We start from the raw sequence: 27,347 nt of genomic DNA on the forward strand, positions 1-27,347 counted from the left end.
TTTAATAAGAATATTTTTATTATCTTATTAAGTTATTTAATATTAATTATTTGTTATATATATACATATTTATATGTTTGTATATTACATATATTATACATGTACACATAAATCAAAAAAGAAATCAAATTAAATGAACGCACTAGCTTTGTATAATATCAAATTTGTTTATAATCATAAATAATATGGAGACAGACAAAAAAAACAAAGAAACTATACTTTATTCAGTAAGCATTCTCTGTATAAATAAATAGCTAATTATTTTTTGTATATTGTATTATATAAATTAATTTTATTGCAGCAACTTCAACCATGGAGTACAGTAGGAATACTTCCTTGCATGGAACAAATTGCTGGACCGCCAGTTCCCGTAAGAGTTGGAGAATTTTACAAAACACCACGTCCACATCCTTGGCGACCAACATTGGGTTATGAAATTATAGAAGCGTCACCTTTGTAAGATATTATACAGTACAAACGAGTGTTAGTTTTTCATTTAAAATCATCCCTTGTTCACTACCAGTATTACTTGTACCATCAGTAGATCCTGTATACATTTACCTAAATGATGTTTTCTCTGATAGAAACTTTGTTAAACTTTTTCTAATATTTTTAGACCTGAGCAACCTATAACGAATCAACTCGTAGATGCATGTTATATGCCAGGTGGAATGGTAACAGAACCCATGAAATTTCCAAATTTAGTAACAGGTTTTGATAGAAATCCTTCACACGCAGCACGCACTGCATTATACACAAGATATACTCCATATGATTGGGTACAAAATCAAATAAGACTTTATAATGAATCCAATGCTAATAGAAATTATTCTGAGAACTTACGGAAGGATACCGAACGTCTCATGCGGTATATATAAAATAATATTGGTTTTTATTATATATACTATTCAGTATATATATTTATTATTTTAAATATTAGATGATTTTTATATTAGAGAAGCAGATGAAAGGGTACAAGAAGGGCAAATGGATACAGGACGTAAATTAGGTGAAAGAATTACGGATACTTCATTTTGGCGAAATGAAGGAGCTTCAGAATTGCAAAGATTAATTATTGAAAATCAAAAGATGCAAGATTGTCGTAGAAATTTACAACAAACTATTCAAAATCTTGAAGGACAATTACACATTGCTCAAGAGTGTCTTTATTATCGTGAATCTCGAACAGGTTCATTACGTTGTATAATTAATTATGTCATTTACTTGTATTCGTTGTTATTCATTATTTTTTAATATTAAATTCTAATCTCCTAAAATATTAGGTAACGATTTGGTGCACGATCAGGCTGAACACGCGCTTCTTAAAGAAGTTGAGACTGTAAAAAATTGTCAAAAGAAATTGGAACAATTTACAGAAAAATGTCTAAATCAAGTATGTAATAAACAACTATCGATGTAACTTTTATCTTACTGTTTATATTCTTAAATTAATCGGTAATTTGTTATATTTTGTTTTAGCTTTCCGATGGTAGAGCAGTACAAAATCAATTAGAAATCGATATAAGAAATAAAGAAGTTGCGCTTGGTATTGATACCATGTGTCATCAGTTAAATAACTTTAGTCGTGGTTTGCAATATTACGGAGGAATTGAAAAATATGATTCTAGGTAGTTATAAATAATTATTTATATCTCTGATAATATTTCTTGAAGTTTTCTTACAAATTGATGAGATTTTATTAATTTAGTGTCACAGAAGCAGAATCATGGGCGGAAGCGTCAAACAATACTGTAAAAAAATCTCAATCTGAGAGATCTAAGTCCAATCAGCTTAGAAATGATATCGAGAGTGCTATAAACGCAGTCGGATATGATATGTGGGAAGCCTGGGGTGAAACTAACAATGCATTGGGTAGAAGAGCAGCGGAAATGCTAGAAGCGAAAGGAAAAGTCCAATCGCATTTGTACAAAGTAAATTTTATTTACATTTATTAGAAAATCTTGTCTATAATAGTAAATTTCTTTCTTTTTATCAAAATAATTATATTATTTGCGATTATTTACGAAATTACATAATCAGTTTAATTCTAGTAGAAAAAAGTAGAACTCGGTATCGTTCCGTCTTAGTTTTATTCAATTTGATGATCATAAATTTATATCCCACACATATTGTAGATTCAAGAAGAACTTTTTTATGTTGAAAAAAATCTACAATTGATGCAGAAAGCAATTGCTGATAAAAGTAGCTCCTTAAAAGTAGCGCATACGCGTCTCGAAGCCAGGTCGCGTAGACCTGAAGCTGAATTGTGCAAAGATTATGCTCAGCTTAGGTTTGTTTATTTAATTATAAAAAATATTTTAGTTTTTTCGCAAGTTATTTTTGTATTCTAAACTTTATTAACATTTTTGCAGAATGGTCAAAGAAGTAGAAACGATAAATCTAATGATACACGATATTAATTTGAAATTGCAAACATTCGAAGCACAACATCAGCAATTACTCTCTACAAGAGCTAATTTAGAAACGGATTTAAAATCAAAAGTAGATGCTTTGTTCATAGACAGAGAAAAATGTTTAGGTTTGAGACGAAGTTATCCAATGGCATCGGCTATAAAGTTTTAATTTTCTTATTCTAAACAATTTATAATTATTTTCATTTTACTCGCTTTTTGAGTTTTCTTCTCTCTTTGTTATATTTTATTTCTTTATTTAAAAATAAATTCTTTAATATTAAGATGATAAAATTCTTATCAACAAAACAATTATAAATTGATATACAGATATCACATTATTATTTTAGCACTCATTTACTATGATACAATGAAAAATCATTCATCATAAAATAAGCTTTGCTCAGTAAACTTTCCGACTGTACAAACATTTTAATAAGAAAGTAATAACTATATATATGTTTTTAATATTTTTAACATCTTCTTTTTTTACGCGAATTTACAGAATATCATCTAGAAAAGTCTTATAAAATATGCTTTACGGCTTAGAAAAACTATATACAACATTTGATAAACTTTTTTACCTTGAAGTTCACTCTGTATTTCTGATCCATTTAAACATTGCTAGATTTTGATATAACGTTTCGATAGCCTCGTTTGTATTGAAAGCTGGTTTTAATTTAAATTTTTTAACGTTATCTTGAAGAATACATTCTAAGATGTCCCACTTTTCAAAAAGCTTAAAAGAATTCTTAATAGGATCAACACATAAACTTTCACCTAAAATAATCACGTTAAATTTCACGATTAAATTAAAATCTTATTACTTGACAATGAAATTTTAGATTAAAAATTATTTACCATAAAGAATTGCACTGCTGTCCAAATTCGTTTGAATTTCTTTAGAAACTTCTTCGATTAAGTCCCTTTCGGATAAAGATTTTCCTATTAATTTTTTCAAAGTAAGTGCACTACACGAGTATGTATCGATTAATGGACGTAAAAGCGTATGTAAAAATTCCATATGCGTGACTTCTATTGGTGTTAAATCAAGCTGAAAAATAAGATTAACTGTAAGATATTATTTCAATGATATTAATAATTTTATAATAAATAAAAAAAATTAAATTTATTTTACAGAATATCGTTTCGGCCTTATAGGAACGTTTTCTGTACATTCTTCGTCTGAACTAATATCAAAATACTTTGAACATTTTCTACTCCATTTTTCTATATCCATATAACATTCCTGTAAAATCATTTTTATTAAAATAAAAGTAATGTCGAATTTTTATACGAACTTACCTCATCTAATTTAATAGAAAAAGAATGTTTGAGCTCATCTATAATTTGATCAATTTTTAATTCAAGCGTCTCACAAGGTTTACAAAAAATAAGCTCGTATCTTAACATATCACATAGGTTAATTATTTTCTTTATTAATTCCTCTTTAGTAAAAGTTTTATTGGTTAGAGTAACTTCGGAATTTATTACTTTGGGTATCGTTTCGATACAAATTACCGTTACTGAAAATATAATATCAATAAGAAAATAATATAGATTTAGGATGAAGTGAGTTCTTACCTATAGCGCTTTTCATAGCGTAATAAGGAAGCATAGTATTGCTGTAATACGATAATTCAATTAAACTTGATAATATTGTTACAGGAAAAACCTTAACGACATTTGATTTAATATTCTGTCCATCCACAGATTCTATTATTTCTTCTTCTTGTTGTTTGACTAATCCTGGGCCTAAGATATCCAACTGGAAATGAAAAGTTTCAATTGCTTCTTTATCATCATCATTAATTTAATTTATTAAAAAAGAAATAATATTATTATTTTACTAACTGCATGATTAATAATGTCAATGGTTTGGCCAGTGAATGCCAAATCATCATCTTTGAAATCTTCTCGAATTTCATTAAACGATTCTACTAATTCGTCTAAAGTACATCCATTTCTGAATTTATTTAAAAGTAGACAAGCGACAACATTCGTTGACATAATAGGAGTATATTTAGAACAATCTGAAAAAATAAATTCAACCAATTCTTAGTTTTAAATCTTTGATATTTAAATTTTTGTTTGCTGTAATAATTAGATATATGACAATTTTTTACATACCGTATACAACATGATGCGCTATTTTATCAACCAGTTGACGATGTTCTTCTACTACGAAATCTGTTCCATAAAGAGATGAATTAGAAATCGTGTATTTGAGAGTCCTGTCTTCTCTTGGCAATTTTTTAGACTGTATTTGTTGTAATTCTTGAACTGATTTCACCATTTCCTAATCATATACATGAATAAATAAATAAATAAATAGCATTCACATTTGCATAAAACATATAGATATATATAAATTCAATATTTGTTTTTTTTTTTTACTTACTTTAAGTGAAAATGGTTGACAGAAATTAATTTTAACAATCCCATAATTTCCCATTAACGTAGCCCACATAGCTTTTATAGTTGATCCAAAAGTCTCCATTTTTTTGGGTTGTCCTAATTGTTCTCTGACAAAGTTTCCGTCTACCAGACGCTCATAATTCATTGCAGTCGGTATTATTAAAGCATCCTCGATTGTACCATCCATATTAGCGTCGACAATAACACTTAGGATACCACCTTTTGGCATACATGGTTTACCAGTTCTTGTTCTGCCACCCTCGACAAAGAATTCCATGTTGTGACCAGCTCGAAGACTTTCCGTAATATATGTATGAAGAATGGCACGATAAAGAACATCCTTACGATTTGCGGATGAATCGATACGACGTTTAATAAAAAAAGCACCTAAACCTCTGAGAAGCCATCTATTTAGAAAGTAATAAATAATTTGTATTTGTGTCAATCTTTTATTAACCCATTATCATGGGTTGCATGATGGTGGCATGCATTATCGGAACATAAATCGTAGGGCAAGGGATTGATGTAAGTAGATCATTGATATAAAAAAGCAGAATAACACGTACCCAAAAACAGGAATTTTTAAATTATCACCAGCTGCAATCAACGGGTTTCTAATATTATAGATAAGAAGAATAAAACTTATCATAACGTAATCCAAATGACTACGATGCAGAGGTAAGAAAATTAAAGGCAAACCAGATTCTTTTGCCTTTGTCAACATTTCTACATGCGGAGAATAAACTATAGCCGATTGTGTGAAACAGGGTAATAATTTGTAAAGAACCCATGCGGCTATTTTTAATAAGACGTTACTAATTCTACTTTCCATGTCTAAAAGTATCTTTTTCGCTCGTTCTTGAGATTTTATCAAGGCTGCTTTTTCATTTATTTGATCTTTTATAGACATTTCGTAACCAGCTAATTTAATCGCTTCTTTTAATCTTTCATTGTTCAATACCTAAAAGAAATGAAATATTTTTATTTTTTCGAATCAATTTATTTAGAACAAATTAACAAATTTAATATTACTTACTGTCTCCGTTAATCTTGGATAATAATATGTTTTAACATTGTAAACGTGAGACAAATGACCAAACAATTTAGAAAATAATCCAGGACCGGAATCTATCGTCAATATGTTCGCACCATATGGGTCCCGACATTGTTGATTTACTAAACTTGCATTATTCTACAATAAAAGAAATAGAAATTTAATTAATTACCAAATTTTTGTGAACATCAAAACCCTTCATATTTATTTAATATCAATTTGTGTAATTATTAACATGATTTCTCTAACTTATCTATACAATCTTTAACACAATTTATAATAAACTTACTTTAGACGAAACCATAGTACAACGAGAGCAACAATTTCTTAATAATGAACCCGTTCTTCCATAACACGATGCAGGTAGCTCGTCAAAGGTCATTTTATTATATTTAGCAGTAGATAATAAATCATTATCTTCAGAAAATTTTTGTACAACATCTTCCCTTTTTTTACGCGGAATAACGCCTAAAACATAAAGGCTTGATATAAGTTTTCTGATAATTTTATGACAGTATATTTTAATATTATGTTCATGAAACCATTTTTGTATTATCTTTTTTTTCCATTCTATAATTATGATAAAACATTCCATTTATTTAACAACCCATTAATAACTAGTTTGAAATCAATATTTATCAGAATTGGTTTTTTTTAGTAACAGTAAAGTATTTTATTCGTATGAATTATAACAAATTTACCTTCCTCTTCAGTTTTAATATTTGGTTTCACGCTCTCCGCCCTTTTCTCCCATTTTACATAAACTTCTTGCAGTCGCATGAAAAGTACATCAACCATGTTTGTAGCTCTGTAAAGGAAACTTAATAAATAAAAAAAAAAAAATAATAATAATAATAATAATAATTTAATAAATATATATTAATATAAATTAATTAATACATTTTTTAACACGAATATATGTGTATAAAATTGATCGGAAACTATAGTAACTACAATAGCCAGATAATCTAATATTATATTCAGTATACCCCCCTCTGAAAACTTTATATTATATAGATGGAGGGGGGTGGGGTATATGTTTAATCTTACAAATTAATTGAAATTTTGTAACTAGCAAGATTACTTATGGCCGAGATGATGAAAAGACACTCAACTGCGCAATGTCTTTTTTACTTCGAATGATAATATCATATGACATGTAAATAAGGTATTAGATGTAATTCAATCTCCGATGGAACAAGTTTACCGAGAAATTATTATAGCTATTTCATTTGACTCCAAATAATTTAGTTTTATTTATAAAGAAATTTTTGTTATATTAGTAATTAAGTAAATTTTAAGCCAACACAAAGTGATTCGTAATTATAATTTATACTTAAAACGTTTTGTCCTCTATTTAAAAAAAGAATTATTTTGATAAGACTGATAAAGACGCGTAACAATAACCGTCAAAGTCCAAGAGAATAAAGATATCGTATATTTAAATTGAAGAAGAAAGAAAATAAATAATGGAAATGAACAGAGTTAATAGAAACAATGAACAAATTCTATTATAATCTTGAATTGATAATACATCATCGCTTCTTTATTTTCTATTAGGAAAATTTCTTTCCCGTTCTTAACATACTATTTATAAATAGTTTTTTAAAATTAACAAAAAGAACCCCGGTATTTTTTTTTTTGTATTTAATTCGAACAAGTGCTTCTGCTGTTCATCCAAATTATTGGACATTTTATTTTATCGAGTTTTAGATATTAATTTATGAAATTAAACTTTTTCGAAACCTTTGTGTGCTCCTTCTTTTTTTTTATATTTTCTTACACTTTCTTTCCAATAATTACAAATTGTACTATTCATTTTAAACGTAAATCAAAAATTTAACTGAAAAATAAAATATTGTTGATTTAATTCTATTGCGAATAAACACGTGTTTTTGTTATTCGCGTTATAATAACTTAAGTGTGGTGTTACTTTAAAAAGTATTATGAAATATTACGTATATTTTAATTTACACAAGGAAAAAGAATAAATTATAATATTTCTAAATAAATAGTGCCCCGAAAGTGAATTTTCTTGGTATAAACAATTCCTTTTTTTCATACTTATCCATAGTATATTAACATAAGAATAATTTTGTTTTAATAACAGTTAATAAAAAATGTAAATCTAGAGATAGACAAATTTGCGGACAATGAAAAATAATTACTATTGCAATTATCTATGCGCCACCCTAATATAATATTAAAAATAGTATATATTCTACTTTATACTATAAATTAATTTAAGCTTACTACAGAGTCACAAAATATTATTACCTGATATTGAAAAAGTAGTAAATCACCCCGCAGAAGAGGAAAATCTCGATGAGACCGTCCATTATTCCGCCGAGCATTGGTTCCCACCAAATTTCAAATTCAAATATTTGTGAAGTTAAGGAAAGTAATAGAAAGGGGGAGGGGAAAGGGGGAGGATACGATACAGAAAGAGAAAACAGATCTACTAAAAATTAACTGAATTAAATTAAAAGAAAAAAAAAAAGAATATTCTTTTTCTCTTATCGAAAGAGGATACAACTTAATTGCAGAATATTTAAATGTTTCTTTCTGCACGTGGATACTACTTGTTGGGTACTGTTACCTACCACCAACTCTACTATACTCTTACATTAAAACACACGAGCAACGATTTAACTTAACTCGAGTTTAATCATAGAGGACGAACTGACATACGATCGAACACGAACGAACCGAAGGAAACGTCACATAGATCGCATCAAGAAAGTCTACGAGTTGATATCCACCACCACCCCCCTACACTTCCATCTTCTCCTTCTCTTGCTACCAATACCTGTGCGTGTGCACTCGCGCACGCGTGAACACGTGTATATCCGCGTATGGGATTACTTTCTTTGAAAAAGTATTTTCTTCCTCTTCTTATACTTCTTTGCTTTTTTTTCTTTTTTTTGTTTTTTTCATGCAGTTTGACGGCGCAATGTTTGTAACGACGATTTTTATATTTGGCACGACGACTATCCCTTGAACTTTCTACCGATTTGCGTTATAGTTGGGTAACACCACCACCTTCATTACCACCACTCCGTCATCATTATCATCATCATCAAATTATCATCATCATCATCATTATTATCATTATCATCACCATCATCACCACCACCACCACCACCACCACCTCTTCCCTCCTTCTCCTCCTCTTCTTCTTCCTTCCCCCGTTGTTCCTCGATATAAAATACGAGAAAGAGAGGGATAGAAAGAGTCTGAGGAGAACAGTTCACTGACTTTTCGATACTCACTCGTGCGAGATCGTGAACTCAAACTTTCTTGCCTTCCCAATCGGAAGGCATGTAAGATTTTTTATTTTATTTGTATCACCAATTTTGTAATATCTCTTAGTTTATATTACTTGTATTTGATATTATTAGTTCGAAGGTTTGATGCGTTTTCTGAAATTTTTTTTAACATCTTTGTAACATAATTATTTCCGTTTGTATATTTTCTTTCAGGATTTGATTAAATATTAAATCATCTAGATTAGATATGAATGTATTTTTTTAATTTTATCTTTCCTAACATTTTGTTTTATTTTTCTTTATTTTTCTTACTCTTATCCTCTCTCTCACTCTTACTCTCTTTTTATTTATTTGAGATCTTAATCAAGATTTGATTTAATATCGAATCATCTAGATTCAAGTTCAAAGGTTCAATGGCTTCAACGAGATCTTTTTGTTTTTATTTCATCTTCTTGTTCTCTTTCTCTTTCTATGTTTCTTTTTAACTTTAATCAAAGAGTTGATTTAATATTAAATCATATAAATCTGATATTAATTTTTCAAAGGTTCAATGTTTCAACGAGATATTTTATCTTCGAAGTGTATCTTATTGTTTATTTCTTTATTATCTCTGTTTATTTATAATCTTAAATCTTAATTTGATTTAATCTATTTAATATTTACATAATATCTTTTTAATTTCAAGTAATCTGAATTTGATATTAATCGTTCACAGGTTCTGATATTTCAATGTGAAATTGTATTTTTATTTCATCTTTCTGAAACATCTTATAGTTTCTTTCTTTATAATTATCTCTGTTTATTTCTAATGTTAAATTTTAATTTGATTTGATATCAAATCATCTAGATCAGACAGTATTATCTACATTAAATATTCGATCGTTCAAAAGTTCAACATTTCTATGAGAGTTTTTTATGTTATCTTCGTAACATATTTTTTTTTTTTAATATTTCTTTTTTTATTTCAATCTAATCTAGATCGAATTTATCAATGTAAGATTAAATTATATAAATTAAATACTAATCGTAATAAAAGTTCAACGTTTTAATGTAATTTTCTTTTTTATTTTATCTTTGTAACATATTTTGGAAATAGTTTTACTATTTTTTTCTACCTTTTCTCTTTTTCCCTGTTTTTATTTAACTTTAATCTAAATTAGATTTAATTCATAAATAAGATATAATCATTAAATTAGTCTACTAGATCTTTCTCTATGAACGAGAACAAATCGAAGATATCTTCTTCTGGTTTCTCACACTTTTTTGATAGTCTTTAAAAAAGATAAATCAACATTCGTATTTAAATTTTTAGATAAAGTATATTGGGTAAATTGAATACGATGAATAATGTCCGATAAATGTTGCTAAATTTTGATTGCGTAATATTATTTATAGATATAAACATATATATATGAAAACATTTATCATTAATGTTTGTCTCTCATCCTATCTGGTTACAGATAAAAATAAATATAAGTATAAATATACATATTACATCTGAATATATATTTGTGATGAAATCAAACATAGACTCATTCGTTATTCTAATTAATCTATTATGTAATTGAATAACAATAAAAAAAGAAAAACAAGTGAAATAAAAACGAGAAAATAATAAGCACGATGTAATAACAATTTCTCTAATCGTTGACGTCAAATAATTACACATTCCAAGATTAAATGAAAATAAAAAATAAAAGAAAATTCACAGGAGTTAAGATTGAAAGAAAGAAATAAGAGGAAAGAGAAAAGAAAAAAGAATAATAATAATAATAATAATATTTAAAAAATCTACGATAAGATTCGACGCGTACACGACGAGGAACGGTCCATAACTGCGCTCAAACTTTAAAGCCAACACGACGAAATAATCGTAGAGAAAGGTCGCGTCGTCATAGCATGATTAAAAAGTTCATTCGACAAGAGATTCTCATACTACGAATGATATTCTCATTCTATCTCTTTCCCTTGCATTAATTCTCCTCTCGAACCCGATACATTTATAACGAAGAATAATACTAATAATAATACTAATAATAATAACGAAAAATGAAAAAAAGAAATATATGGAAAACGTAAAAAACAACAAATGCAAATCGCAATGATTTTAAAAAGATACCATGCTCGCGCGCCAGCTATCAACCAGTCTCTCATTGGTCATCGAAACGTGGCGTTACTTCGATTCGACCAATCGAATCGTTGATAATAACGCGCTATCGTATAAGGTGATTCTTGTATATAATGTATAATATATTCAAAGAAACACGAATGAGAAGTACTGATATATATTGCCAAATATGCCTTATTTTGCATTAATTTATGACGACATTTTAAATAATTAAACTTTATTATTATTATTGTTATCACCATCATTTTCTTTCCTTTAAAGTATAATAAATAATAAAATGAATTCATTTAGATTCATTCTGTATAATTATTTATATATGTGTGTGTAAATGCTAATGTAAATATATATATGTTTGATATTATATAAAAGATATGTTGCTATTGCATGACTCGTTACGTTGGTAGTTAAAAGTAAGACGATGCGTGTAAATTGCATCGTTTTTTTCATTCCTCTTCTCATTGTCAATTTTATATACGAATGTAGATGACGAAAGGTAATTTAAGATAGCGTGGACGATGCACGATTTAGTCTCTTCGTGTCTCTCTGTTTCTGTCTGTCTGTGACTACTGTCTGTCTTGTCTGTGTGCACGACTTACAAATTAATCCTATTGAAAGCCATTAGCGTTTTATGCCGGACGTTATTGTGTGTCAATCTGTTGAGAATGCATTAAGATTCTTCGTCTATCCCTTCATTCGTTCCTCAATGTTACGATATATATATGTATTCATGTGAGAACAAACCTTTTTTGTTTTTTATTCTGTACTATGCCCTGGCAATCCATTTTGTCTTTAAATAATTGTAATTTTTGTAAAAGCTTAATTTTTGAAACATATCTTTTTTTATCAATAGAATAATATTTTCAAAATATTAGTAACTTTAATTATCTTCTTATAACATTCTTTTAAAATGTATCCAACAATATTGAATGTGAATTTTTTGGATTTTTAATCGTTTAAAGATAAATTTGTTTATTCGTTTTATTGTTTTCTTTTCTTTTTCCCATATAATATTGAAACGTAACGTACGCATGAAAGAATAATAAGGAATATCGACATAAAGAAGTAAAATCAGAACAACTTTTACCCTTTTTCTTCGGTTGATCGCTATTAGAAAGCGTTTTACATGATAACCATGCATGCAAAGTAAATCACACGCGATACTACTTGAATACACATGATGTCAATCAACTGGAATACTATTTTCTTTGTATTTGATATGATTATACAACATATTCTTATCATGTGTTCCTAATTATCAACAACTCATTTCATTCTTCATGCATAATAATGAATCTTTCATTATGAAAGTGGTGTAAATTTATCTATAACAAAAAATATATTTCTAATCGATGAAAATTATTTGTTTCTCAATTTTTTTTTTAAATAGTTTTTACACCACTTTCCTTACAAGCGATTATTATAAAAATTATGTAAGTAAAGCGAATTATTCTTTGCTACTTTAATAAACAAGTCCACATACCAACGTATATTTATTTGAGTGTTTTTATAATAAAATTTTAAATAATAAAAATAGAACTTTTTTGTAAAAGTGTAAAATGAATCTCCTCGCTTGATCCTTTATCTTTAAAATAAACATTTGTTTATAAAAATAGGTTAAGAATTATTCCTGAACTAACTGCTGGCGTAAACGTTATTTCCGACATTTTAATGCAGGTATAAATAAAAGTCTTAAAATTATTTTCGTTCGACTATACTCGACCTTACAGAAAACATGTTACAAAAGCAAATATTATTTTATCTATTATCAATGATTATTAATGTCCATTTAATTTGTTGAATGTACGTAAATGAAATTTAAACAAAGATAGGTTTTAAATTACAGGACAATCATTTTCAAACAATATTCTAACTGATACCTATTATATTATTATTATTATTATTATTATAGTGCATAACCTATATCTATAAAAATGATTTATAATCGATAATAAATATATAAATGTTCACATTACCTTTGATTAATCTTAATCGTTAAAAACAGATTCTTCTTTCTTATTTATTTAATCACTAGGATAAGTTTAACAAGAATAAATATGTCTATGAAAATAAAATTCAATCAGATAGAAATAATAAGAAACACGCCACACTTGTTTCGTTCGTTTTGAATTAAGCTTCGCATCGAATAACAAAATAATGTCCTTTCTGAAGTTGTCGCTGTTGAATTTAAATTCAAAATACATTTCAAATTAAATCCCATGGAGACTACATGGGAAATCCGATTAAAATATTTCGCTTAAATCACATACATATTATATTTTTAATATTAATAAAATATTTATATATGTATAAATCAAAAACATTTTGTTAAATACATTTAATACGCGATATATAAATAACAATTTCCTTATCCCTTTTTAAAAGATAATATTTTTTGCAATATTCTGTACTTAAATTTGGAAAAAAACAAAAACGTTAAAAGAGTAAAACTTCGAAAGACATTTCCTTAGTCTTCTATTCTTCACTATACATTTATGAACAATACAGTAAAATATTTTACATAACATTGTAGAATTAATTACCTGTACATAGGTACTATTTATTTTGTTTTTTGTTAACTGTAAGCTTTCGTTTTTGGAATGGACAAAAAGCGGCATTTCAAAATGTTCTTATTATAATACAAAGTGCATACATTTTCTAAGTATGTTCAAAGATATATTCTTCTGCAGCACTATATATATATGTGTATGTTAATATTGAATATTATATATATATATATATATTACACTTTACAATTAAAAATTTCCTGCGAATGAAAAAATGAACGATCTAAAACAAGATAACAAAATCTTTCTTCTTTTTTTTTCTTCTTTCTATATACCAACGTAATTTTATTTTCTTGATCTTATATAAAGTATATGTTTCTATTGATAAATATAATTTTAATACCACTCTAAAAATTGATGTGTTAACATTTCAAAAATTATATTAGATTTTCCATTATAATATTAGAATACATTTCATCTTTTTTCATAATTCAAAAAAATCTTTTCTCTTTACTCTTGTTTTTATGTAACAGAATAAATTATTTTCAATAACGCATTGCAAAGTTCTGACTTTGTGATTAGCGAATATATCTATCTTTTCTTCCTACTTTTTTAGAGCAGTCATTCATTACGAGGTTTTATTTGAAAATCATATTAGTTTAATAAAAAATTAATGACGAGAATCTCTCGGATAAAATTCAGCGAGAGTACTGGTCGGGATTCTCTTAAGCATTTCCTTAGGGAAAATACGAAGTAATTGCCAACCAATATCCAACGATTCAAAGACCGTACGATTTTCGTAACCACCTTGCGAAATAAAATTCTTCTCAAATTTGGTTAAAAATTCCAAATATAGTAAATCGTCAGGAGTTAAAGCTTCCTCTCCTACGACAGCTTTCATAGCTTGCACGTCTTTACCGATAGCATAACATGCATACTGAAATATAATTATTGATTTATTTATATAGTTATAAATTTAGTGCCGATAAAACTAATCGAATCGATAAATTAATATTAATTTTAATTGACAAACTTACCAGTTGATTAGAAACATCAGAATGATCTTTTCGTGTCATTCCCTCACCGATAGCAGATTTCATCAAACGAGAAAGTGATGGGAGTACATTGATCGGTGGATAAATTTGTCTGTTATGTAATTGACGATCGACGTAGATTTGTCCTTCGGTAATATATCCAGTCAAATCAGGAATAGGATGCGTAATATCGTCGTTGGGCATAGTAAGAATTGGAATTTGAGTAATGGAACCATTACGTCCTTCGACTCGTCCGGCTCTTTCATAAATGGTTGCCAAATCGGTGTACATGTAACCAGGGAAACCACGTCTACCGGGTACTTCTTCACGGGCAGCTGATACTTCTCTAAGAGCTTCTGCATATGAGGACATATCGGTAAGAATAACTAGGACGTGCTTTTCACATTGATAAGCTAAGAATTCAGCAGTCGTCAATGCTAAACGTGGTGTAATAATTCTTTCGATAGTTGGATCGTTAGCCAAATTTAAGAAAAGACAGACGTTTTCCATAGAACCATTCTCTTCAAAATCTTGCTTAAAGAATCTCGCAGTTTCCATATTTACACCCATAGCTGCAAATACTATGGCAAAGTTATCCTCGTGAGAGTCCAAAACTGATTTTCCTGGTATCTTAACAAGACCAGCTTGACGACAAATCTGTGCAGCAATCTATTCGAATATAAAATAAGAAGTTAAAACATTAATATAGAATAAGAATGTGTGCACTTATAATTATTTAAGAAGGAAAGAACATTACTTCATTATGTGGAAGACCAGCAGCAGAGAAAATTGGAATCTTTTGACCACGAGCGATAGAATTCATAACATCGATAGCTGAAATTCCAGTTTGTATCATTTCCTCAGGATAAATACGTGACCAAGGATTAATAGGTTGTCCATCGATATCTAAGAAATCTTCAGCGAGAATAGTTGGACCCTTGTCTATTGGCTTTCCAGATCCATTGAATACACGACCCAACATATCTTCTGACACTGGTGTTCGAAGGATATCACCAGTGAATTCGCAATGAGTATTCCTTGCATCTATTCCAGAAGTTCCTTCAAATACTTGAACTACTGCCTTGGAACCAGAAACTTCCAAAACTTGTCCAGATCGCAAGGATCCATCTGAGAGTTTTAATTGTACAATTTCAGCATATTTTGGGTATTTAACTTCATCCAATATCACCAATGGTCCATTCACACCGGAAACGGTTCTGTATGCTGTAAAAATTATAATTGTCATTTAAAAATATCAAGTTAAGATTTAAAACATTTTATTTCATCGACTCTACCTTACCATCGTATTAAATCTGACAGCTTTTTAGTTAAACTTGTATTAAATCATTCGAATAGAATTAATTTAAATAAAAATATATTTTTCATAATTCTACAAATATAAAGTTAAATAAATAAACTCAAAAATATTACTGACGTTAATACAACAAAATTTTAAAATTTAACAGGCAGCATATAGTCTTCCAGTCACATGACGCGTGAACAATTACGAAAATACACAATTAGAAGATAAAAATATATTTCAATAAAAAAAAAATACACCAAAAATTAAATTATATCAATTATTAAACACACGAAATGTGTGAGATAATCGTAAATATAAATTAATCATAAATAAATAAAATTATATAAAATCAGCTGACTTGGTCGTAGGATCGATTAAAATGCTACGCCCAGTTTACTGTAAGTGGTATATGTTCTTCATTCGGATTACTTTTTTTCTTTTTACAGAATTATTCATTTGATTATACAAATAAATTGTACTTACTAAGGCGCGGCTGAGATACGAAATCTCGTGAAACAGCCAAAACATGTTCTTGAGTTGCTTGGCGATCGCCAATATTTTTCGAATACATTTTTTATTTTACAACGAAAATGGTTACAATCCCTACACTATGTTAGGTCCACTGAGTAGCAGAAGATACTACTGCGTCGAAGTAAAGAGAGACAGTGGAAGGGTAGGCACAAGAGGGAACAGAGGGGAACAGGGGGAGACAGGTAAGATCGAAACAGTACCGTTTGTATTTAAAATTATTATTTTTTAAAAATTGATTTAATTTATGTTAACGTTATATCGTAAAAAAAATTAATTTCTTTTTTAAGGTTAATGTTATTAGAGTCGATAAAAGAAAGTTAAGTATACAAATAATGGAATATAAGTTATTTTATTTTTCGAGTGACAAAGATGAAGAGAAGGCACGTGGGATCACGTGTCACAAACTAGGTAAATCATAGTATGTTTTAATTTTTAATAAAAACTTTTTTATTGGTATGAAGAAAATTCTGTCAGTGTAAAAATTGTTTATTTAATATTGTTTGAAAAAGTGCATGTTTATTTTTAAGGGATGGGAAAGAATTTATTTGAAATAAATAACATTATTATTTAATGTGTTTGCGAGGTAAGTTATCGACCGAGGTATGGCGGGTTTTTCAAACGATTTTTTTCATCGAATTGTAATTAAACGTTCATTGATAATTGTAAAAATAAATAATAATATTGAATATGGCATAGTGGTTTTAATTTTTATTTCAAACTAATAGTGTATATCAAATTAATTAATAGATATATTGTGTATTCCGGACAAAATTTGAAGTTTGCTCAAGGTACTAATAATCGTAGATACGGTATAAATGCAAGGTCATACGGTCCTGGTTCGCGTGCAACTGTAAGAGAGAGAGTAGAGACGGGAGTATGTGCATAGATATGGTCTTGAACAGTTTTTTATAACAATACATATCAACGAGTAAGATACGAGCATATTTATTAGACAGACAACTTCGTGACGTGATAAAACGATAGTGACGGAGCTTACTAGTTCTATCTCGTTTAATAATTGTCCTTCTTTTACATTAAAATAGTTAAATTTTCGTAATACTTTATTGACAGGCTTTTAGTCACTGACATCTGTCGCATACACACGTACATATATACATTCAGAAAAATAATTATTTGTGTCTACAAACATACAGAATATTATATATGTACATATTGTTTTGATTATTATTAGAAAATAAATTGTGTCGAATTAACGAGGACTAAATTGAATCAAACACAATGGCAGCAATCAAACGTTTAACCGGTTTGACCAAAGCCCTAACTTCTATGACTACATCTACAACAAGAATTTCTTGTTTACCAGCTATAAAAAAAAACTATTTTACCTATGTAAATGAACCGTCAATGCCAATACCAGGAAAGGAACCCTGTTGGCTCAAAACTGCTGATGAAGCTATTGAGCAAGCCAATCTTGATTCAGGTAATTTGTTAATTAATGGATCTTTTTATTAAACAATATTTTTACTTGTGTGCACATATTTAATATACTTTCATTGGAATGCAAATATTTACAATTAATGGATTAAATCATTTGTATTGTTGGATTTATGGAAAGTATGAGTAACCCCATAACACTATCAACATGTTGTTTGAATACCAAAGATCGATATTCGATTTGTTATTTTAAATGTATCGATTAAACATTTGGATTAAATTTAAATAGAAAATCAATTGATACTTGGGGAGAAATATGATGCAGTTGAAGAATAATCAATAACATATCTACTTACTTAAGAATATCGATCAGAACAGACCTAGTCTGTAAGCTACAATACGATTAAACATCTGTTATACTTGAGTTTATCAAATGTACATATTATAGTATCGAATTGTTCATTTTAGTTTGTTTGCATTTCTATTTGGTAATTTTATATTGTTTCAATTAATTTAAAATGATAAAATTATTTTAATTAAAAAGAAAAATAGATAATGTAATGTTCAATACTTTCATTGTTCAATATTTTTCATCTTTTTGTTCTGCCATTATCATAAATGTAATTGTATTTAATTGAATCAAATGATTTTTTGTTTTTCTTTGTTGAGGTTGTAAGGAAAATGTTATTTGATTACAATACTATTCACGAGACAAAGTCCAATATTATTTATAATAGTCGTATATATGTTTATAGAACATTGATAAGATGCATTACTAAAAATATTATCGTTTAAAATTAGTTATTTCTCTCGTCCAAAAATAAAATTATTAATAAATAAGTATCGTAGGGAATTTGGACATTAAAAAGAACTAGAACTTAGTTTTGATTAATTGGACTTTTCGTCCCTTTATTGGGACTTCTTTAGCAACTTAATCTCTAAAAGTTCAGCGTCTTTTTTATTTGAGTAGACATAAATTATTGTAATATTCGAAAAACTAAACATCTAAACTTCGTTATCTCTTAGTCCGTTATATTTAACTAAAAAACTCGTTACTCACTTGTTAGTCAATTTGTTTAGTCAAATATAACGGACTAAGAGATAACGAAGTTTAGATGTTTAGTTTTTCGAATATTATTCTTATTTATTATTATCGTTTAAATATTTTTTTAATCAATTATGTTATATTTCTTTAGTTTTTTATTAACAGTAATACATAAATTCACTTTTTGGATAATATATTTACTTAGAACAAATAAAATATTAAGGTTGAAATAAATTGTTTATGGTTTAAAAGAAATCCCCAAAAATATTAAAAAATTAAGAAATAATGTATAAAGTCTATATGCTTAAGTTATTTACATTAAATTATGCTGAGTAACATAAATATCTATGCGTACGCGCATGCGCGCGCAAGTATTTAATTTAAAATTTATGAATCATTTTAAATTTAAATTATTATCATATTGACGCGTATCAAAAAAACTTATGTAACTTCAATCTATCAATCATATAATCCCAAATAATTAATAACTTTTTAATTGCATGGTAATGCTTTGTATGAGCTTATAAAATACCATTTATTTACTATACCAAACTAAATGATAAAAAAAATAGGAACTCGCTAGCGTATTTTAATGGGTAATCATTTTCAATTGACCGGATATATGTATATAAGTAGACATTACTATAGACTCTTCTATTATCATCGTACCGATTTAAATTGCAGTGCTGAACAAAAATATTGGTACGAATTATATTTTCGTATAATATTCTATGTAAATTTGTAAAATATCAATTAATTTCCGGTCGAATTTTTGAACAATTTTTTTATCATGAAGAATATATGATAATCTTATTTTGAAATAATATTTCGTATTGATTTGATAGAATGAAATTTGCACATATGTATCTATTTGTGTCTGTATAAATTTGCATATTGAGCCTTGACACATATACGTAAATATCTATGTATATATGTAGGTATATACGTAAACATACACCTATGAACATTAAAGCTTTATATTTGCTCGACGTATGAAATAAAAAATATATCTATATATTATATTTTATAGATCAAATAGTATTTACCCAAGGAGCAGCAGCTACACCGATTGAATTACTGAGAGCAATGACTGATTATGGAGTTCGATGTGACGTGAGAAATGTACGTTTATATCACATGCATCTAGAAGGACCTGCACCATTTGCTTTACCAGAGAACGCAAGTATGAAGCTGACTGGATCATAATTATTTTTACAAAGTAAAAAAAAACAAATTCAAATCGAGTTATGTTTGACGATATAGTATTTAAAAGAAAAATTTATATAAAAACTCATTGAAATATTTGTGAATCGTCATCAGTAAGAAAAGTATAAGCTAATGTAACACATTGATGATCTAAAGGAAAACTTCATTTGTACATAGAGCATTTTAGATCAGTGAGTTTATTCATTGGTGGCAATGTAAGGAAGGCAGTTAATCAGGGTAATGCAGATTGTATTCCCATATGTCTACATGAAATTCCAAAGTTATTTAAACGGGGCTATATAAAACCCGATATTGCTTTAATTCATGTTAGTCCACCTGATTCTCATGGTTATTGTTCGCTTGGAACTAGTGTAGACTGTGTACGGTCTGCCATGAGTAATTCTAAACAAATCATAGGTAAATTTTCAATAATCTTTACTAACTTTTATTAATTTTTTTATATGTATATAATTAAAAATTCAAATAATTATTTTTTTTTTTTACAGCATTAGTAAATAAACATATGCCAAGAACATTTGGAGATGGAATAATTCACATCAGTCATATAGATTTTGCCGTTCAGCACGATGTCCCGTTACCAACGCATCCTGTGAATAAGCGTTCGAAGGAAGAAGATCAAATTGGGAAAAATATAGCTGAAAATTTAGTCGTAGACGGTGCTACATTACAAATGGGTATTGGTAGCATTCCAGACGCAGTGCTATCAAATTTAACTAATCATAAAGATTTAGGTATTCATAGTGAAATGTTCAGCGACGGTGTTTTGGCACTTGTTAACAAAGGATGTATAACGAATAATCAAAAGAGTATGCATAAGGGTCGTATCGTAGGATCATTTTGTATCGGTACTGAAGAATTGTATAAATTTATGCACGATAATCCTTTTATAGGTACGTTCAAACATTTTTTAATTAATTACTTGCTTATTTATAATCAATTTAATTTTATAATCATTATAAAAATATTTGATTTTACAGAAATGTTAATGGTAGATTATGTCAACGATCCTAAAGTAATTTCTAGACAACCTAAAATGACGGCGATTAATTCTTGCATAGAAGTTGATATTACTGGTCAAATTTGTTCCGATAGTATTGGAACTAGAATGTATTCAGGTTTCGGTGGTCAATTAGATTTTATTAGTGGAGCAGCAATGTCAGACGATGGTTGTGGGAAACCGATCATAGCTTTACAATCACTAACTAAAAAAGGTGAAAGCAAAATTCTGCCAATATTAAAATCAGGTAAGTCCTTGTTTATCAAAACAATAAATTACTAGTATCATTGCATGTATATTATTCTTTGATTAATATTGATCAATTTGTTAACAGGTGCTGGCGTTGTTACTAACAGAGCGATTGTTCGTTACGTCGTGACCGAGCAAGGAATTGCATATTTATTCGGCAAAAGCTTACAACAAAGAGCATACGAATTAATTAAAATTGCTCATCCTAATCACAGAGAAGCATTAGAGAAAGCTGCTTTTGAACGTTTAAAAGTAATGCCGGCGCCATAAATTAAGCAACAATTTACATGGAAAATTAACATATATATATATATATATGCATACTTATAGTATAATTTACCAACATTTATTGTCTCTAGATTCTTTTTTTTTCTTTCCAATATTTTTTTATTGAATAGAGATAAATATTATAAGAGTATTTATAATGAAAAAAGTGTACAGCTTTATATAATCCGCATTAAATTCTAATGTGATTCGTAAAACATTGTTTAGGCATTTTTGTTATATGTTAATCGTTCGAGTGCCAGGAATCTTTAAAAAAAATCGTGTCGACGAATGCCAAGCAATCACTATGTTTGAGTAACGTGGCACTTGTTGGCAAGAAATCTGAACAGCGCTCTCACGCTACTTGAGACTCAAACGTTTAAATGTTAAACAATTATTCTAAAATATCTACACACACACAGACAATACTAAATTTTAAAACAATAATTATAATAAGCAATTCTAACAACTCAAATTATAGGCATTTGTATGAAAGCACGTTAGAAAAAATAATTTACATGTAAACCATTTTTTATATACAATTTTTAGATATTCATTTACATGTACTAATTGTAACAAATGGACAAGTTCATTGTATTCGAAAAGAAAGAAAACAAAAAAAAATACATAAAAGTAAATAATTTTACGTTAATGTTATTTTACTTGTAGCTGTTGTTATATTTTTATTTCAAGAAATATTAATGTATATAGAATATTTTTGTAAATTAACGATAAAATACAATTTCATTTATTTTTTTTAATCTAAGATTTAGGATTTTTTCTTTAGAGTAATTTTTTAAATAATAGTAAGAAAATAAATCGACGAATATCGAGTTTGATCGGTAAAAAATTGGAATTTGAATATCACAAGGGGCCTACTATGATCATATAAGAAAAATCAAATATCGTTAGACACGATTTTCAAATAGCAATCGTGGAGATGGCAACGGTTTTTAAGTCTTGGAATATTTACGTCTGTCATTGATAGAATTTTAGAGCATGAATTATCTAAATTTAAATGTTATTATAGGGCATAATCAATTGTGCCGTATAAAATTAATTAAATCTGTATTATTGACATAATTTATTTAATATTATTTATAACATATATATTTATATATTTCATTTATATATTTCATTTATATCTCGTGATCGTGAAAAATGTTTCGAAATTTGGATTCAACTTTTAACAAATTGCGACCAACAAAACCGTTTAATTTATGTGGTTTGAGATATATACGGGAACCATTTCAACCCTTAAAACGTTGCCCGCGATGGGTTTGCGTCGAAGATGCTATAAAAATAATAAATTCAGGTAAACGATATTATTATTATTTTGAATATTATAAAACTATAATAAAAAAAAAACTATGTCATATATTAATTATTTAAATTTCTTGGATTAATTGAGAGTTGTCAAATATGTATTGCATAATCTTTGTTGCACCAATGGACTTTTATTATTTCAGAACATTTAGTATTTATACAAGGTGGTGCAGCAACTCCGTTGGAGTTAATAAGAGCAATGACCGAACATGGTGTCTGTAATAATTTACGTGGTGTTAGACTAATACACATGGGTTTGGAGGGAGATGCACCTTTTGCCAATCCTGAATTTGAAAGTACAAAAATTAATGAAATATTCATCATTACTATTTCCTAATTCAATTTAATAAACGTCATTGCATACATTTCTTCAGAACATTTTAGATCAATTAGTTTTTACATTGGTGCAAACGTTAGAGACGCTGTAAACGAAGGCAGAGCAGATTGTATTCCATTATTTTTACACGAAGCACCAAAGCTTTTCTACGAGCAAAGAATTGTACCCGATGTTGCTTTGATACACGTCAGTGCACCTGATCCACGTGGATTTTGTTCGCTTGGTGTTAGCGTTGATTGTACACGAGCAGCTATTTGTACAGCCAAAGTTATAATCGGTTGGTAGAGTAAACAATTATTATTATTTCGTATTATCTCCATTTGAATTATTTGTTTTCGGATTCTTTTTAGCACAAGTTAATGAACACATGCCTAGATCGTTTGGTGACACCGTTATACATTCCAGTCATATAGATTGGGCAGTCAAATATGATTGCCCCTTACCTTGTGTAGCCAGTACTCCTCCTAATGAAATTGAATTAGAAATCGGTAAATTCATAGCACAAAGATTGGTCGAGGATGGTGCAACTTTGCAGCTCGGTATTGGAAACATTCCTGACGCTGTACTCTGTGCTTTGGCTAATCATAAAGATCTCGGTGTACATTCGGAAATAATTGGTGATACGATAGTGGATCTCGTTGAAAGAGGAATTATAACAAATAAATATAAACTCAAACATAGAGGACGTTTAGTTTGTTCGTTAGGAATCGGTACTAAAAGGCTCTACGATTTTTTACATAACAATCCTTTCGTTGGTAAGCTTAAATATATTAAATCATATTTTTTGTGTTTAAATAAGAAATATGATCTTTAAACTGAACAATTCTTATTCCAAATAGAAATGCTAGCAATTAATTACGTTAATGATACTCGAGTTATATCGATGCAGCCAAGGATGACTGCAATTAATTCTTGCATTGAAATGGACCTTACCGGACAAGTATGTTCCGATAGTTTGGGTTGTAAAATGTATTCTGGTTTTGGTGGTCAACTAGATTTCATACGTGGTGCTGCAATAGGTCAAGACGGTAGAGGAAAATCTATTATAGCATTCCCATCTATTACGAGCAAAGGAGAAAGCAAAATACAAGGTGTATTAAAACTAGGTATACTATAAAAAAGACTCAAATAATTTTCTTTTATTTAAGTAGATTATCTGAATAAATAAATTAATTGTAGGTGCCGGAGTCGTTACTACGAGAGCGCACGTTCATTACGTAGTTACCGAACATGGTATTGCTCAATTATTTGGTAAAACATTACGACAACGAGCTAACGCTTTAATCCAGATAGCACATCCCGATCACAGAGAATGTCTTGAAAAAGCAGCGTTTGAAAGATTAAAAACTATGCCTACGAAATATTTGTGAAAACAAATGTTTTACGAATTAAATCGTCAGATAAATTATTACCACTTTGACTGTTCACTATGCAGTTTATATGTGCAACTAAATAAATAATAAGTAAGTCATTTTACAATAAATATACGAAAATTCTTTTTTATTCCTTCGATCATTTCTTTTATGATATACTTCATAAAGAAAAGAAATAGAATGAACACAAAAATAATATGGCAGGCAATATACAAAGCTGAAATATATTTAAAATACCTAAAATAATATCTTTGAATCTACTTTTACAATACTAAAAATTAATACCTTCTGGCAATGTCCCCTCTTTCTTTCTCTTTTCTACATTTTCGAAATATTCCGAGAAATTAACGTAAGATTTTATTCTCGCATTTCTATCCGTCGGTCTTGCACTAGACGAAGTTAAATCAGACGCAGTCGAAGTTTCGCTCGTTGATATATCAAAATTACTTTCCATAGCGACCGAACTTGTATTCGAACAATCATCGTTGTCTGTTAATGTACACATTGGTACTGTTTGAACTATTGGATTGAATCTTACCGCTTGACCCGTTGGACTTTTTAAAGCATGTGGTAGAGGAAAATTGAAATTTCGTACGAGGAGTGTAATGTCGTTTCGTTTACTAGTAGTTAAAGTACTTTGCGAGTTACTCATGTTAACGTCATGGTGAATTCTTACAATTTTATCTACTACAGCTTGAGCGACACCCGTTAACGTGGATTGAACGCGAAACTAAAATCAATATGAGATTTTATATTCACACAAATGAAATTTTCTAAGATGTAATGTAAATTATTATAACGAATACCTGTTCAACAGCCATAAGAGCTAATTCTTTATTAACTTGATCGGTTCCTGTTGCTTCTTCCAATGATTTATAGAGTCCACGAGACATGAGTAATAAAAATCTGCACGAATCATCTAATTCTATTCCACCATGAATTTCTGGTTCTGCTATAATAGGCTCTGCCTTGGCAGATGCTAATTCTTCAAATTCTCTATATCCACCTTTAACAAGATAATTTCCTAGACAACGTGTATTTTCTTGATTTCCAAGGTGAGAACCTTAAATATCATAGACAGCTCTTAATAATTATTCTGAAACAGATTCGTTATACTATATACATAATTTACATACGTGTGTGTCTTCTTGTTTAAATAATGAACACACCTTGTCTGATAGAGTCTGTGTCTAAACCAAGTTGAGATAACCGTAAAAGTTCATCTTCGTTACGTAAATCATGATCGACGCTTAACTGAATAACTCTTAATACTTGATTATCATCCGTTTTACATAATAATGCTCTGCTGTCTCCAACATTTGCGACATACAATCTACCACTATAAACAAGTGCAACAACTGCACTTGTTCCCGCGGACAATTCACAATTTAATGAATTTAATTTGTCGACCTATGAATAAACTACTTACATGTATTAATCTATATGAAAATAATATTTTTAATGAATAGAATAATATACTAACCAAGTGAGGAAATTTTTGATATGTTTCATAGGAATTCAAACCATCAGGAATATCAAATTGTAAACTTGTGCGTTCTGCTAACAAATCACCTATGGAGTCTAAATATCCACGTTCCACCGATATAAATGCTTGTCTGAAACAGAATACGAAGTTACATTCAATTGTATTTTTATTCCAATTATTATTATCGAGAATATTTACCTAAGAACTTCCTTTACTTCCTCATCGGTAAATTTACCATTTAATTGCCCAAGTAAAATTTCTGCCGCCATTCTTTGCATGGCAAAATTAGCAGCTTTTGTTCCTTCATGACCATCAAATACACCATAGAGAAAAGTTGTATCGTCGTATTTGCAATGAAAGCTACGGTCTTCAAATGGATGTTCTTCTTGACGATATCCATCCTCGCGATAAATTTGATTAGTTGAAAATCCTACACCTTTAAACGATCAAATGTTACAAATATTAATTTTAATTTCAGTTGAAGTATAACAGATATGTATAATAAATATTCATTGTTTTATTAAATGGACAATAAATCTTTTTCGCACACATAGTTGTACTTAAATATGATAAAAATGAAAATAAAATATTGTTGGAAATTAATCGAAGTGTTACAAGTGATTTAATTATAATACTAAATATTAAAATACACATACCAGATTGCTTACAAACAGGTAAATCATCTGTCCAATTGTATTGAGTATCTTGGAATGGCATTATGTTTATGCACTCTGCCCTTGATGGCATTTTATCAAAGTTCACTTTATAACGAAATACGTATTGTTTAATTGATTTTTACACTGTTTTATATAACAAATATTATCTTATTGTAGGACAACATAACATAATGTAGAAGTTAACTGTACACCATACTGTTTTCAATAAGCCTATAGGAGAATTTTTTAATTTTTTTAAAGATAATTTCTGTATTACCAATTATAGGTAACTCTCGATAAGTCTAATAGTTTTTATCTTTCGACACGAAGTGCGCTAGTG

At 28.6% G+C, this 27,347-nt stretch overlaps 6 protein-coding genes across 10 annotated transcripts; 3 read left to right on the forward strand and 3 right to left on the reverse strand.

The window, feature by feature from the left end:
* The first annotated feature begins 133 nt into the window (after positions 1 to 133).
* On the forward strand, positions 134 to 2,609 carry LOC106786942 (tektin-3-like). Its single transcript, XM_014748852.1, has 9 exons — positions 134 to 166; positions 302 to 456; positions 617 to 868; positions 957 to 1,189; positions 1,284 to 1,393; positions 1,480 to 1,628; positions 1,709 to 1,931; positions 2,136 to 2,290; positions 2,373 to 2,609. The coding sequence occupies exons 1-9, from the start codon at positions 134 to 136 to the stop codon at positions 2,581 to 2,583; spliced, it is 1,521 nt and encodes a 506-aa protein (XP_014604338.1). The 3' UTR covers positions 2,584 to 2,609.
* A 286-nt stretch (positions 2,610 to 2,895) lies between these two features.
* Positions 2,896 to 11,001, reverse strand: LOC106786992 (glycerol-3-phosphate acyltransferase 1, mitochondrial). 4 transcript variants are annotated; one of them, XM_014748944.1, is made up of 14 exons: positions 10,948 to 11,001; positions 8,161 to 9,305; positions 6,585 to 6,703; positions 6,173 to 6,351; positions 5,866 to 6,021; positions 5,396 to 5,790; positions 4,813 to 5,236; positions 4,542 to 4,710; positions 4,266 to 4,444; positions 3,996 to 4,179; positions 3,717 to 3,937; positions 3,550 to 3,660; positions 3,273 to 3,465; positions 2,896 to 3,191 (listed from the first exon to the last, which is right to left on the reverse strand). In XM_014748944.1, exons 2-14 carry the CDS (start codon positions 8,235 to 8,237, stop codon positions 3,004 to 3,006), a joined length of 2,595 nt encoding a protein of 864 aa, XP_014604430.1. In that variant the 5' UTR covers positions 8,238 to 9,305; positions 10,948 to 11,001; the 3' UTR covers positions 2,896 to 3,003. The 4 variants fall into 4 exon arrangements, with proteins under 4 accessions (XP_014604430.1, XP_014604432.1, XP_014604433.1 ...); XM_014748946.1 differs by lacking the exon at positions 10,948 to 11,001 and adding an exon at positions 10,648 to 10,762; XM_014748947.1 differs by lacking the exon at positions 10,948 to 11,001 and having other exon boundaries at positions 8,161 to 8,247; positions 8,417 to 9,400.
* A 3,269-nt stretch (positions 11,002 to 14,270) lies between these two features.
* Positions 14,271 to 16,801, reverse strand: LOC106786999 (V-type proton ATPase subunit B). Its single transcript, XM_014748961.1, has 4 exons — positions 16,605 to 16,801; positions 15,576 to 16,042; positions 14,822 to 15,487; positions 14,271 to 14,721 (listed from the first exon to the last, which is right to left on the reverse strand). The coding sequence occupies exons 1-4, from the start codon at positions 16,690 to 16,692 to the stop codon at positions 14,455 to 14,457; spliced, it is 1,488 nt and encodes a 495-aa protein (XP_014604447.1). The 5' UTR covers positions 16,693 to 16,801; the 3' UTR covers positions 14,271 to 14,454.
* Positions 16,802 to 17,497: 696 nt separating this feature from the next.
* On the forward strand, positions 17,498 to 22,462 carry LOC106786984 (4-hydroxybutyrate coenzyme A transferase-like). 2 transcript variants are annotated; one of them, XM_014748935.1, is made up of 7 exons: positions 17,498 to 17,756; positions 17,845 to 18,093; positions 20,123 to 20,275; positions 20,476 to 20,715; positions 20,805 to 21,209; positions 21,297 to 21,563; positions 21,651 to 22,462. In XM_014748935.1, the coding sequence occupies exons 2-7, from the start codon at positions 17,892 to 17,894 to the stop codon at positions 21,833 to 21,835; spliced, it is 1,452 nt and encodes a 483-aa protein (XP_014604421.1). In that variant the 5' UTR covers positions 17,498 to 17,756; positions 17,845 to 17,891; the 3' UTR covers positions 21,836 to 22,462. The 2 variants fall into 2 exon arrangements, with proteins under 2 accessions (XP_014604421.1, XP_014604419.1); XM_014748933.1 differs by having other exon boundaries at positions 17,501 to 18,093.
* A 123-nt stretch (positions 22,463 to 22,585) lies between these two features.
* On the forward strand, positions 22,586 to 24,985 carry LOC106786986 (4-hydroxybutyrate coenzyme A transferase-like). Its single transcript, XM_014748937.1, has 6 exons — positions 22,586 to 23,144; positions 23,299 to 23,451; positions 23,530 to 23,769; positions 23,843 to 24,247; positions 24,332 to 24,598; positions 24,672 to 24,985. Exons 1-6 carry the CDS (start codon positions 22,991 to 22,993, stop codon positions 24,860 to 24,862), a joined length of 1,410 nt encoding a protein of 469 aa, XP_014604423.1. The 5' UTR covers positions 22,586 to 22,990; the 3' UTR covers positions 24,863 to 24,985.
* LOC106786985 (TGF-beta-activated kinase 1 and MAP3K7-binding protein 1-like) lies at positions 24,978 to 27,098 on the reverse strand. The gene is made up of 6 exons (XM_014748936.1): positions 27,008 to 27,098; positions 26,550 to 26,787; positions 26,349 to 26,481; positions 26,035 to 26,275; positions 25,672 to 25,928; positions 24,978 to 25,595 (listed from the first exon to the last, which is right to left on the reverse strand). The coding sequence occupies exons 1-6, from the start codon at positions 27,096 to 27,098 to the stop codon at positions 25,137 to 25,139; spliced, it is 1,419 nt and encodes a 472-aa protein (XP_014604422.1). The 3' UTR covers positions 24,978 to 25,136.
* Positions 27,099 to 27,347: the final 249 nt, after the last annotated feature.

This window comes from Polistes canadensis, unplaced genomic scaffold (assembly GCF_001313835.1).
Source record: "Polistes canadensis isolate GaletaPanama2010 unplaced genomic scaffold, ASM131383v1 scaffold_89, whole genome shotgun sequence".
Lineage (NCBI taxonomy): Eukaryota > Metazoa > Arthropoda > Insecta > Hymenoptera > Vespidae > Polistes > Polistes canadensis.